At 41.4% G+C, this 13,980-nt stretch overlaps 1 protein-coding gene across 1 annotated transcript in view; it reads left to right on the forward strand.

The window, feature by feature from the left end:
• The first annotated feature begins 581 nt into the window (after positions 1-581).
• Positions 582-13,980, forward strand: part of LOC139550546 (epidermal growth factor receptor-like) — a 97,852-nt gene continuing 84,453 nt past the window's right edge. The window contains exon 1 of the mRNA XM_071361498.1: positions 582-811. Coding sequence (XP_071217599.1) covers positions 718-811 — 94 coding nt within the window. The 5' untranslated portion in view covers positions 582-717. The remainder of the gene's footprint in view (positions 812-13,980) is intronic.

A 13,980-nucleotide genomic window follows, 5' to 3' on the forward strand; every position in this document is an offset into this window, starting at 1 on the left:
ACACACACACAGCTCTGTGTACAGCAACACAAAACATCTCTGGCTCGGCGGCCATTTAGATCACTTTGACCAGGCTGACCTTCTGTCAACAATTGTCTGCACATGCTATTAATTGGGCCATTAACTTGTCAGCCCCTGACAGTGTTACTCTAATCACTTGTTTGTTTTAGGTCCAAAAAATAAGTGAGGAAGACTGAGGGTGATAAGATTGCAATATATTGTTGCTATGGTTTTAGTCAGAGTAACACTTCCTATGAATACCCTCTTCATAATGCATTAGAAGAAGCACATGCATGCCTCTATTTAACTAAAGGCTTATGCATGTCAATTGTAGTTAACTATTTATATAGTCTATCAAATTAATTATGTCTTCTGTATTTTCGTTAATCATGCAAATTACATTAGAATACGTAACTTCATATAGAAAAATTGAAAAGGGACCCTTTGTAATTTCTTATCTGGTGACCTGAGAAGATGCATGAGAATGTACACCAATGGTCCTCCCTACTGATGACGTCAGATATCCCTTCGGTTTCTCTCGCTTTCCTTCGAACCTCTCGTACTGTTGAGAAATACAGGAGGAGAAGGAGCTGTCAAACTTACAAGTAAAGAAAAGTCCTTCAGTTGACGCCACCTCACAGTTTTAATGTAAAGTTAGTTGGATTTTATGCATAATTAGTATGGACTGACACGTTTTCATACATTCGGGGAGGAAGAATGAAGACGAGTTTAACAAATACCATGGCTACACAGTTTCAAATCTGGATCATTTTCACCTCTTTGGTCTCCTATTCTTTGCCGGAAAAGAAAGGTAAGATAAAGAAATATCTTGTGCTTATATTCGCCTATTTTAGTGAAATGTTTTGGAATCCTGGTTATATTTCTTTAGATTATCAACGAAAGTAAAGGCATTTCACTACCGCGAGCGTAAAACACTTTCAAGATTTAGAAACTCCAGACAACCAGCATGGGAAAGAATCCAGTAACCTTAGTGAAGAAGTCTTGCTGGTTATTACTTGTCTGGGACTATGTAGCCCACTTGTAAAAAATAGTTCACTCAAGGTATATTATGATTGCCTACATTTATAGAAAGTTCGATGATAGACTTTCATAGTAGGTACTGTTTGAGGTGCCAAGGAACACAAACATGGACCAATAGACCACTACAGCGCAACTACGGTACGCATCCCATGCGAAACGAATAACTTATGCTGCATTCATAACCAAGTGGGAAGGTGGTATTTACCACATACGAATTCGAAAAATCCACTTGAAAGCCCCTCCAACTGGTAATTACTAGGTATATCATCCCTGAGCTCCGACTTCGCCCACATGCTGACCTCTGACGTCACCTACTAAGGAAATGACATCAGTAACAGCATTTTCATCAGTTAAATGCAACAACATTATTTATAAAAAGCAATCTATTCATATGTTTTTTGAACACTAATATCTTTACAAGCATGTACTTTTAGTGTATGGTTGATGCAGCTTGTTGGCCAATGAGTTCAACGCATGTGAATGCATCCAACTGGTCTTTACAACTTGATAACTGGTAATTACCACCTTCCCGCTTGGTTAGGAATGCAGCATTAGGCAACGCACCAGAATATTCTAGCCATTGATGATGCCCTGGAAAGGGAGGAGAGTTGTTTTTCAATGACTTCCACTGTATCACATTTTACATTGTAACATATACTACATGACCAAAAGTATGTGGACACCCGCTTGTCGAACATCTCATTCCAAAATCATGGGTATTAATATGGAGTTAATCCCTCCTTTGCTGCTTATAACAGCCTCCATTCTTCTGGGAAGGCTTTCCACTAGATGTTGGAACATTGCTGTGGGGACTTGTTTACATTCAGCCACAAAAGCATTAGTGAGGTTGGGCACTGATGTTGGGCAGTTAGGCCTGGCTCACGGTTGGTGTTCCAATTCCTCCCAAAGGTGTTCAATGGGGTTGAGGTCAGGGCTCTGTGCAGGCCAGTCAAGTTCTTCCACACCGATCTCAACAAACCATATCTGTATGGACCTCGCTCTGTGCATGGGGGCATTGTCATGCTGAAACTATAAAGGGCCTTCCCCAAACTGTTGCCACAAAGTTGGAAGCACAGAATTGTCTAGAATGTCAGTGTATGCTGTATGTAGCATTAAGAATTCCCTTCACTTGAATTAAGGTGCCTAGCCCGAACCATGAAAAACATTCCCAGACCATTATTCCTCCTCCACCAAACTTTACAGTTAGCACTATGCATTGGGGCAGCTAGGGTTCTCCTGGCATCCGCCAAACGCAGATTCGTCCGTCGGACTGCCAGATGGGGAAGCGTGATTCATCACTCCAGAGAGTGCGTTTCCACTGCTCCAGAGTCCAATGGTGGCAAGCTTTACACCACTCCAGCCGACGCTTGGCATTGCGCATGGTGATCTTAGGCTTGTGTGTGGCTGCTCGGTCATGGAAACCCGTTTCATGAAGCTCCCTAAGAACAGTTATTGTGCTGCCGTTGCTTCCAGAGGCAGTTTGGAACTCGGTGGTGAGTGTTGCAACCGAGGACAGACGATTTTTACATGCTTCAGCACCCGACGCCCCCGATCTGTGAGCTTGTGTGGCCTACCACTTAGCAGCTGAGCCGTTGCAGCTCCTAGACGTTTCCACTTCACAATAACAGCACTTACAGTTGACCGGCGCAGCTCTACCAGGGCATACATTTGACGAACTGACTTGTTTGACGAACTGACATCCTATGACGGTGCCACGTTGAAAGTAACTGAGCTCTTCAGTAAGACCATTCTACTGCCAATGTTTGTCTATGGAGATTACATGGCTGTGTGCTCGACTTTGTACACCTGCCAGCAACAGGTGTGGCTGAAATAGCCAAATCCACTCATTTGAAGGGGTGTCCACATACTTTTGTATATATAGTGAATGTTGGAGAACAATTTTTGGTGCATACTTAATTGACCAGTGTTTTATTTTGTTTGAGTATGCCAGTATGCCACTCACTTTACCTGCTGGATGATTTGTGTATTAGCTTTGAGAAACTCCAGGTGGTGATTGTTCCGCTTTACTTGGTCAGTTGCCATTGTCCTCTCTTCTCTCCTGTTCTTTGGGACTTCACATTTTATACTTGACGTTAACATAGTTTTCTTATTTTGGGGTGTTTTTTGCTCTCCCTACTATGTACTTTTGACACCTCAAATGCATTTAAACCAGGAGCCAATAAGACTAACATCCAGTGAATTACATGTTATCCCTCAGCTGACAAGAAGGCAAATTGATTATTTTATGGTGGCAATATCTTGGAAAAAATCTTTATTGAGATCAAAACATTTATGTTTCATTTGAGTCATGTTGGGTAGCTTGCGGATGTTGTTGTTTAGAGCCATTTACAATAAGTGCACTCAAACTAGGAGGCCAAAAACATGGTTCCTGACTAGCTCCAATTGCAACGGGTTTCATCAGCTGGTTCTATTAAGTTTAGGGCTGGGAATTGTCAGGAACCTCACGGTATGATATTATCACGACACTTGGGTGCCGATACAATATGCATTGAGATTCTATTTGTATTGCGATTCGATACTGTGATTTAAAAAAAATATTTTTATTTATTTAACTTGATGTTTTAAACATATTGCTCACCATATGGCTGCCTCAGAGCGACAAGAGAACATGAGAAAACGAGTTTTGATCAGTCAGGGAAATAAAAGTGCTAAAAACAAATTGGCTCCTTATTTAAAAAGAAGATGGAGAACAAGCTATGGAGGAAAAACACTTTTTGTGCAGGTACCCCCCCATCACTAATTAAGATACAATCCTTTCCCAGTCCTAGCCGGTGTTCACAGAATCATAACAAGGCAGGCATGTTTGTGAGCCAAAAGACAGATTTCCTAAATATTTCAGAGCAGCTAAACAAACCGGACAGCGCACATTGGCCCCCTGTTGTGAAAGGACCCTAAAAAATGCTTTTAGAGAGCCAATAAAAAGAGAGAGAAGCAAAGAAATAGTCACTGGACTGGAGAATTTGTCTTTTTAAGTTTCAGTACATAGAACATATGTTTAGAAAGATGGTGTTACATAGAATTTCACAGTCCTGCCGTATGGTTTAAGAGGACGAAGGCAAACATGTTTTTGTTTGGCCACGGGCTGTGACAGATGTTTCTTTTACTCGCAACTTTTTCATGACACACACTCACAGTTCGCAAAATATTCAAGCCAGAATGAACATGGTGCGAAATTACAGTATGTTATAGTCTGTTAATTTTACATAATTCTCCTCATTTTGGCTGATGTCAAAACAACAATCTGAAACGTTTCAGTATGTCTTATAAAAGTAGCTGAGAGGTTCAGATTGCTGAGTGTTTGTGGTTACACATAAAGTGATGAGTTACTCAGTAAATAGAGAAGATGTCAAGAATGTCACAATATGTTAATGAGGTTCAGGTTGTGCCTTGTCTTTCCCATTCAACTCATCTTTTGAAAAGTACTCTAAACTAGTGGATTTTTCTAGAATTCAAGAGACTATTCTTTCTCTCCTGGGGCTAAATGTCAGTGTTGAATTGGTGGGAGAAAAACACTAACAAACCTCCACAGTACTGTTCTTCCTAAATTAGTGACAACTAGAGCTGAAAGTCCTGCCTGAGTTTGCACTGGGGATCTGAAAATATTTAGTAGATGTGGTTATCCTGTATGCATGGGGATGACATCAAGGCGAGGCAGTGGGCTAATGTGCTCCCTATCCCCTCTTTGAGATGAATGGGAGATTTGACAATGCATTTAGCAACAATTACCCATCTCCCACAGGAAGGGGGCCATGTCAATTATTTTTATTTATTTATTATTTTATTGAACCTTTATTTAAACTAGGCAAGTCAGTTAAGAACAAATTCTTATTTACAATGACGGCCTACCCCGGCTTAACCCTTCCCTAACCAGGACGACGCTGTGCCAATGGTGCGCTGCCCTATGGGACTCCCGATCACGGCCGGTTGTGATACAGCCCGGGATCGAACCAGGGTCTGTAGTGACACCTCTAGCATTAGAACGCTGTGCCACTCGGGAGGCCAAAGCGTTCTGCCAGTCCTACTGTGAAAGCCTGGGCCCAGCACCCCATTTAGTGCTGCTGGTGATGGGATTTAGGTAGAACTAGTGTTGAGAGATCTTCCCATGTTTATTTCTGCAAGTTGGTGCTAACCTGGTCCCAGATCTGTTTGCACTGTCTTGCCAACGCCATTGCTGTCATTGTCATGCCAAACAGACTACGTTGGCGCAGAGTTTCCCCTAGATAGTTTTTCACTGGCGGGGTCCCTAAATCAATAACCATGGACTTTAGTCAAGGGCCTGCCTACAATATTTGGTAAAAAAAAGTTCATCTGAGAGCTCATCTGATGTTTCTTCCTGCACGCCATTGGTATCAATGATGATAAACTGTTATCTTCTGAGAGGACGCTAATATAACCCAGATAATTATCCTCATCATCCACCCAGAAGCAATCACTCCAGCAATTATACATTACTGGGCTCGAATGCATTTCAGTCAATGTGTCTTCCAGTGGATCTCTATTTGGAGAACTCGGAGATGGTTGAGATGGTTCTTGTTGCAGTCACCCCAAAATTCCTGTTTTCGAAGGTAGAGATGACACATCGAATTTGCAAATAGATGGCTGACATATTTTTCTTATTGCAGGCAGTCCTAAAGATTCCTCCCATCTTTTCGATGTGTCATCATATCACATGTCTCCCCATGCCAAGCTGTCAGAGAGAGAAGAGAGATAGAGTAGGAAGAGGTCCCCTCAGGTCCTTCCTATCTGTCTCTGTGAGTCTAGAGATAATAAAAGATTACCTGTGACAGATCAGTCTAATCATAGGGACATGTTCGCCGCTAAATCCTTAATCCCCATCACAACACCAGGCTGCCTGCAAAGCAAGGGCTGGCCTGCGTGGGCACAATCTACCAAGCCCGCTTATATCAATATGCTGCAATATTCTGCTATTCCCAGTTAGATGACTGGAGCTCTTGTATGATGGTAGGTCTGGGTGACTGAGAGCATGTAAAATGTGTAGGTATATGTCCAGTGAAAGTGCCACAGCCAAACTGCTATCTTTTAATGAAGCTGTGTGAATAGTATCATATATTCAGACTCATATCTCCCCTATTCTTGTATGAGAGAATATTACATATTGACACAGCAGGTGCTGGAGGTCAAAGATTATGTTCAGGTCTGACCTGATGAAGAACTAAGGGATAAAATATTTTCAATAAAGCATAGATTGCATTGTGCTTACTATTCTTTTTTACCTTTGGCCTTCTTGCACACCTTAATTATCATACCTCAGTGCCACTGTACCATACCAGAAACCTTATCTTCCATAACACTTAATGTTCTCTGTCGGATTCCAACCAACAACATCTCTCGAGTCTCTCCATCCATCATCTATTGTTTTCCATAATTTCAGAAAAACATTTTATTTTCATTAAGGCCCACTCTGTAGGATCAGATTGATATTGCCGTTGTCAGCATTAGTGAAATATAGGTTACAATACTTCAGTAACCCTAGAATCTCAGCTTGGCTGTTCAGTAGAATCTAGGGGGTGCTTGCCTGGTTATTGTAGCCTCTCTAACAGACCTGGGTTCAAACAGTATTGGTTTTCTTTCAAATACTTTTGAGTGTTTGATTGAGCCCTGCTTAGAGAGCCAGAAGTGAGGGGGTTGCACTTTTGGGACTAACCCATTGTTTCCATTGCGCCAGGGCAAGCTCAGTCAAGGGCAGGTAAAGTGTTTGAAAGAAAACAAACACTATTTGAACCCAAGCGTGTTCTCTGACCTTCCCAGATTTCTCATCTGCTCAAGCCATTGTTGTGGATATGGCTTCTGGAGCATGGCCATGAGAGCTAACTGCGGGCTGGCAGCTGGGGGAAAACTCACTCTGTTTCTGCTACTCTCTTTGATAAACTAATCTACCTCAGAGTGGCAGAGAAAGATTACATTTGGAGTACAGTTTCACAGAGGGACAATGGTGTTTCTGTAGATTGCAGGTATCCAGGAAGCAACACCTATAGATCTGCTGAGCATTGTGATCTATGGCCAACACGAGCAAGGGCACCAAGCTGTGGTTCACAATCAACAGCCTAGCCTCTATGCAAAGGAGATGTGTCGTGCTGCATGAGGCAAATGGTGGTCACACCAGATACTGACTGGTTTTCTGATCCACACCCCTACCTTTTTTTAAAGTTACCTGTGACCAACCGATGCATATCTGTATTCCCAGTCGTGTGAAATCTATAGATTGTCCTAATGAATTTATTTAAATTGTCTGATTTCCTAATATGAACTGTAACTCAGTAAAATCTTTTAAATGTTTGCATGTTGCATTTATATTTTTGTTCTGTGTACAGTATGTAGAATATTGTTGGCCTGTTGGAAACTACAATTCCCTACAGTTCTGGCTTGATCTGATCTATCTCTAGAGAAACTACGCAATGTGTGCATTGAGCTCACCAAAAAAAAGGTAAATTGGCTGTTTAAAAAATAACAGGATATTCGGCTAATCGCTCAGCACTATCATAAGCTGAAGCTATAGGAGCCCATTGTTATTCTTGAGTTCCATTATGTCATTAGGACACCATTAATACCAGCGTGTTATCATTAATCTGGCTTCTGTTCATGTTTTCTGTCATGGAAATGAATCAATGTGTCATGATAAGCAGTTCTTGTGCTGTTAGGCATACCAGATGGTCAATAGTGATGGAAAGTATTGAACAGTCCCTATCTCACACAGACAGACACACTTACCGTTGATTATCAATAAACACACTGTTTGTATCCCTAGGTAGACTACTGTGTCATCACCAATGCAGAATCCTGAAGATATGCATGGGAAAAGTGACTTTGTCTGCATGTAGTTACTCATTGAGCTTATTTCTTTGTTTGTGGTAACAGAGTCATGGAGTTCTTTTTTAGCCTTTCCATGATCCAGTGGGTCACCTGTGGCTGTGTGAGAGGCTCCAGTGGAAAGAGACGCATGAATTTAGTCTGGAAAAACCAGCTAAAGGTCCTGCTGCTATCTTACCATCTCAACAGGTGCAGCCAATCTGGTGTACCAGGAAAACAGCCCACTGTTCACTTGAGTTCTTCGACCCCCCCCCCCCCCCTCCTTATAATTACTGCATTCAAGCCATATTTTACCAATAACAAAGTTTATCAGATAATACAGATTGTGAATTGAATGCTTTGACTGAATATGAATGTTGTCTTCCCCATAACCAAAATCACTCCCAACATCCATTAATACAACACACAGATAACTTACAATATTTGTATATGTTGTTGCATGATTTATAAATGTAGCATATTCGGTAACCGTAGGCCTGCATCAATATACAGCAGCAAACAGCTATTCAAATATTGAACAGCAATAATGGCACAAACATTGGCAGTTGTTCCTCCGTGTTGTAAAAGAGACAAGACCAGTGCCATAAGTGCAAAAGGGGTTGTATGTCAATAAAACCATATTGATGACAGCTAATTGAAAAAGCCACTTCCAGTTCCCTTGCTTGGTTTTTGTCTGCTTGGTTGGCTGAAAGCACTGAAATGGTTTATGCAAACAGAAGTAGTATGTAAAGATGGAAAGTGGCAAATAAATGCATTTTCCATCGTGGCTTAGGCCTATCCTGTGGGTCTCTCACCCTCTCTCTCTCTCTTCTCTCTGTCCCTCTCTCGCTCTTTCTCGTCTTGACTCATCTCACTACTGAACCTTGGTCTTCAACAGATAAGTGACTCATATTTCTTCTCTTTTGACCAAGAAGGAAGATCTGATCACCTAAAAACAATGCACATTTTCCTGACAGTGGCTTGCAAAGGATATGCATTTTCATACCTTTTTTGTTATTGTGCATATTAATTTGAACATGGTTATACAAATTAGAGGTCGACCGATTAGAGGTCGATTTTTCAACACCCATACCGATTATTGGAGGACCAAAAAAAGCCGATAGCGATTAATCGGCCGATTTTTATATATATATATATATATATATATATATATATATATATATATATATATATATAATAATATATATAATAATAATGACAACAATACTGAATTAACACTTTTTTATTTTAACTTAATACATCAATAAAATCTATTCAGTCTCAAATAAATAATGAACCATGTTCAATTTGATTTAAATAATGCAAAAACGAAGTGTTGGAGAAGAAAGTAAAAGTGCAATATGTGCCATGTAAGAAAGCTAACTTTTAAGTTCCTTGCTCAAAACATGAGAACATATGAAAGCTGGTGGTTCCTTTTAACATGAGTCTTCAATATTCCCAGGTAAGAAGTTTTAGGTTGTAGTTATTATAGGACTATTTCTTTCTATACCATTTGTATTTCATATACCTTTGACTATTGGATGTTCTTATAGGCACTATAGTATTGCCAGCCTAATCTCGGGAGTTGATAGGCTTGAAGTCATAAACAGCGCAATGCTTGAAGCACAGCGAAGTGCTGCTGGCAAATGCAGGAAAGTGCTGTTTGAATGAATGCTTACGAGCCTGCTGCTGCCTACCACCGCTCAGTCAGACTGCTCTATCAAATATAAAATCATAGACTTAATTATAATATAACACACAGAAATACGAGCCTTAGGTCATTAATATAGTAAAATCCAGAAACTATAATTTCGAAAAAAAAATGTTTATTCTTTTAGTGAAATACGGAACCGTTCCGTATTTTATCTAATGGGTGGCATCCCTAAGTCTAAATATTGCTGTTACATTGCACAACCTTCAACGTTATGTCATAATTATGTACAATTCCGGCAAATGAATTACGGTCTTTGTTAGGAAGAAATGGTCTTCACACAGTTCGCTACGAGCCAGGCGGCTCAAACTGCTGCATATACCCTAACTGTGCTTGCACAGAACGCAAGAGAAGTGACACAATTTCCCTAGTTAAAAGAAATTCATGTTAGCAGGCAATATTAACTAAATATGCAGGTTTAAAAATATATACATGTGTATTGATTTTAAGAAAGGCATTGATGTTTATGGTTAGGTACACATTGGTGCAACGACAGTGCTTTTTTCGCGAATGCGCTTGTAAAATCATCACCCGCTTGGCGAAGTAGGCTGTGATTCGATGATAAATTAACAGGTCCGCATCGATTATATGCAACGCAGGACAAGCTAGATAACTACACATGGTTGATATTACTAGTTTAACTAGTGATTATGTTAAGATTGATTGTTTTTATAAGATAAGTTTAATGCTAGCTAGCAACTTACATTGGCTCTTGCTGCACTCGCGTAAAATGTAGTCAGCCTGCCACGCAGTCTCCTCGTGGAGTGCAATGTAATCGGCCATAATCGGTGTCCAAAAATGCTGATTACCGATTGTTATGAAAACTTGAAATCGGCCCTAATTAATCGGTCATTCCGATTAATCGGTCGACCTCTAATACAAATGATGTGCGTTGTTGACAGATGACCGAGAGATAGACAAGATCAACAGGTCAAGGAGAGAATCATGATCATAGAATACAAACAGAAAAATCAAAGATGCACAAATTTCAGAAAGACAGGGTCAGATTTTTTAGTCTTTCTAACACCAGCCTCTCTACGTGGGTTACGTATCAGCCAGGCTACATATTCTTCACTTTATATTTGGAACATTTCAATTTCCTTGCCATTCCAGAGTTGCCTATCATAGAGTCAGTAAACCATATCACATTTCGATACCACAGTCTGGAATTTCTCATTTTCTCATCAGTCTGGAATTTCAAATTTTCTCGTCACTAGGTGTGGCAACTTTAGTTACAAGCCTACTCTTGGGTCTTTAACCAGAACATTTCTGTTGAATATGGCACAAAAAGGGAATCCCCCACTGGGAAGAGAACAATGGCTCCACAAACCAAACAAAGGGGTTGGTGGTTGTTTGATTTCAATAATGGGTGCGCTTTCCTAATACCATTTAGTGTGTTCCTGTGTAGTCCTGCCATCGGTCTAATAAACTACATGGTTATATGACATCTCTACATGAATCTCATGTTTGTCATTCATTTTTCATGTTTGTGATGGATCCTATCATGACCTGCTCCATTAGTTCATATAGCCTACAGTGCATTTGGAAAGTATTCAGACCCCCTGACTTTTTCCACATAATGACAAAGCAAAAACAAGTAAAAAAATAAATAAAATGTGCACAGCTATTTTCAGGTCTCTCCAGAGCTATTTGATCGGGTTCAAGTCCGGGCTCTGGCTGGGCCACTCAATTACATTCAGAGTCGTTGTCCTGTTGGAAGGTGAACCTTCACCCCGGTCTGAGGTCCTGAGCGCTCTGGAGCAGGTTTTCATCAAGGATCTTTGTACTTTGCTCCGTTCATCTTTCCCTCGATCCTGACAAGTCTCCCATTCCCTGCTGCTGAAAAACATCCCCACAGAATGATGCTGCCACTACCATGCTTCACCGCAGGGATCGTACCAGGTTTCCTCCAGATGTGACGCTTGGCATTCAGGCCAACGAGTTCAATCTTGGTTTCCTCAGACCAGAGAATGTCTTTTCTCATAGTCTGAGTCCTTTAGGTTCCTTTTGGCAAACTCCAAGCAGGCTGTCATGTGCCTTTTACTGAGGAGTGGATTCCGTCTGTCCACTCTACCATAAAGGCCTGATTGGTGGAGTGCTGCAGAGATGGTTGTCCTTCTGGAAGCTTCTCCCATCACCACAGAGGAACTATGGAGCTCTGTCAGAGTGACTATTGGGTTCTTGGTCACCTCCCTGACCAAGGCCCTTCTCCCCCGATTGCTCAGTTTGGCCTGGCGGTCAGCTCTAGGAAGAGTCTTGGCGCTTCCAAACTTCTTCCATTTAAGAATGATGGAGGCCACTGTGTTCTTGGGGACCTTCAATGCTGCAGACTTTTTTTGTACCCGTCCCCATATCTGTGCCTCGACACAATCGTGTCTCTGAGCTTTACGGACAATTACTTCGACCTCATGACTTACTTGGTGTTTGCTCTGACATACACTTTCAACTTTGGGACCTTATATAGACAGGTTTGTGCCTTTACAAATCATGTCCATTCAATTGAATTTACCACAGGTGGACTCCAATCAAGTTGTAGAAACATCTCAAGAATGATCAATGGAAACAGGATGCACTTGAGCTCAAATTCGATTCTCATAGCAAAGGGTCTGACTACTTATGTAAATAAGATATTTCTGTTTTTTATTTTTATAAATTAGCAAAAATGTCAAAAAAACTTTTCGCTTTTTCATTATGGGGGTATTGTGTGTAGATTGATGAGGAAAACAAATAATGTCATCCATTTTAGAATAAGGCTATAACATAACAAAATGTGGAAAAAGTCAAGGGGTCTAAATACTTTCCGAATGCACTGTATGTAGTTAATTTGTCCACTTTTATATGTAAATTCATTCTCCTATCTGTTCTGAATCTAGATTGAGATTCGGAATGTTTGCCTTCTATTTTCCCTTCCAGTTGTAGATCTAGGTTGCTGCTTGTTTTATGATATCTTGATTATAAGGAATCCCTATTCACTCTGGCCCTGATTCCCTTTTTATATGTCTTGCTCCCAGACAAACTAAACAACTTCTTTGCTCGCTTTGAGGACTATACAGTGCCATCGACACGGCCCACTACCAAAACCTGTGGGCTCTCCTTCACCGGAGCCAACGTGAGTAAAACATTTAAATGTATTACCCCTCGCAAGCCGCGTCCTCAGAGCATGCGCAGACCAGCTGGCTGGTGTGTTTACGGACATATTCAATCAATCCCTATCCCAGTCTGCTGTTCCCACATGCTTCAAGAGGGCCACCATTGTTCCTGTTCCCAAGAAAGCGAAGGTAACTGAGCTAAACGATTATCACCCCGTAGCACTCACTTCAGTCATCATGAAGTGCTTTGAGAGACTAGTCAAGGATCATATTACCTCCACCCTACCTGACACCCTAGACCCACTCCAATTTGCTTACCGCCCCAATAGGTCCACAGACGATGCAACGACGATACGAAAGAGTGGTTGAACAGGCTAGTAATCGCAACAAATCGCAACAGTTGAGGCAGATAATTTTAGAAAGAGAGGGTCCAGATTGTCTAGCCCAGCTGATTTGTAGTGGTCCAGATTTTGCAGCGCTTTCAGAACATCAGCTATCTGAATTTGGGTGATGGAGTAGTGGGGGAGGCTTAGGCAAGTTGCTGTGGGGGGTGCAGAGCTGTTGACCGGGGTAGGGGTAGCCAGGTGGAAAACCATGGCCAGCCGTAGAAAAATGCTTATTGAAATTCTCGATTATCGTAGATTTATTGGTGGTGACAGTGTTTCCTAGCCTCAGTGCAGTAAGCAGCTCGGAGGAGGTGCTCTTATTCTCCATGGACAAACAGTGTCACAGAACCTTATCGAGTTTGTGCTGCAGGATGCAAATTTCTGTTTGGAAAAGCTAGCCTTTGCTTTCCAAACTGCTGTGTATATTGGTTCCTAACTTCCCTGAAAAGTTGCATATCGCGGGGGCTATTCGATGCTAATGCAGTATGCCACAGGATGTTTTTGTGCTATATCTGTTCTTAGTTCTAAATCTTTTGAATGGGGCATGCTTATTTAAGATGGTGAGGAAAGCACTTTTAAAGAACAACCAGGCATCCTCCACTGACGGAATGAGGTCAATATCCTTCCAGGATACCCGGGCCAGGTCGATTAGAAAGGCCTGCTTGCTGAAGTGTTTTAGGGAGCGTTTGACAGGGATGAGGGGTGGTCGTTTGACCGTGGACCCATTACGGACGCAGGCAATGAGGCAGGGATTGCTGAGATCCTGGTTGAAGACAGCAGAGATGTATTTAGAGGGCAGGTTTTTCAGGATGATATCTATGAGGGTGTCCGTGTTTATGGATTTAGGGTTGTACCTGGTAGGTCCCATGATAATTTGTGTGAGATTGAGGGCATCTAGTTTAGATTGTAGGACGGCTGGGGTGTT

Source organism: Salvelinus alpinus, chromosome 23 (genome assembly GCF_045679555.1).
Source record: "Salvelinus alpinus chromosome 23, SLU_Salpinus.1, whole genome shotgun sequence".
NCBI classification, from domain to species: domain Eukaryota; kingdom Metazoa; phylum Chordata; class Actinopteri; order Salmoniformes; family Salmonidae; genus Salvelinus; species Salvelinus alpinus.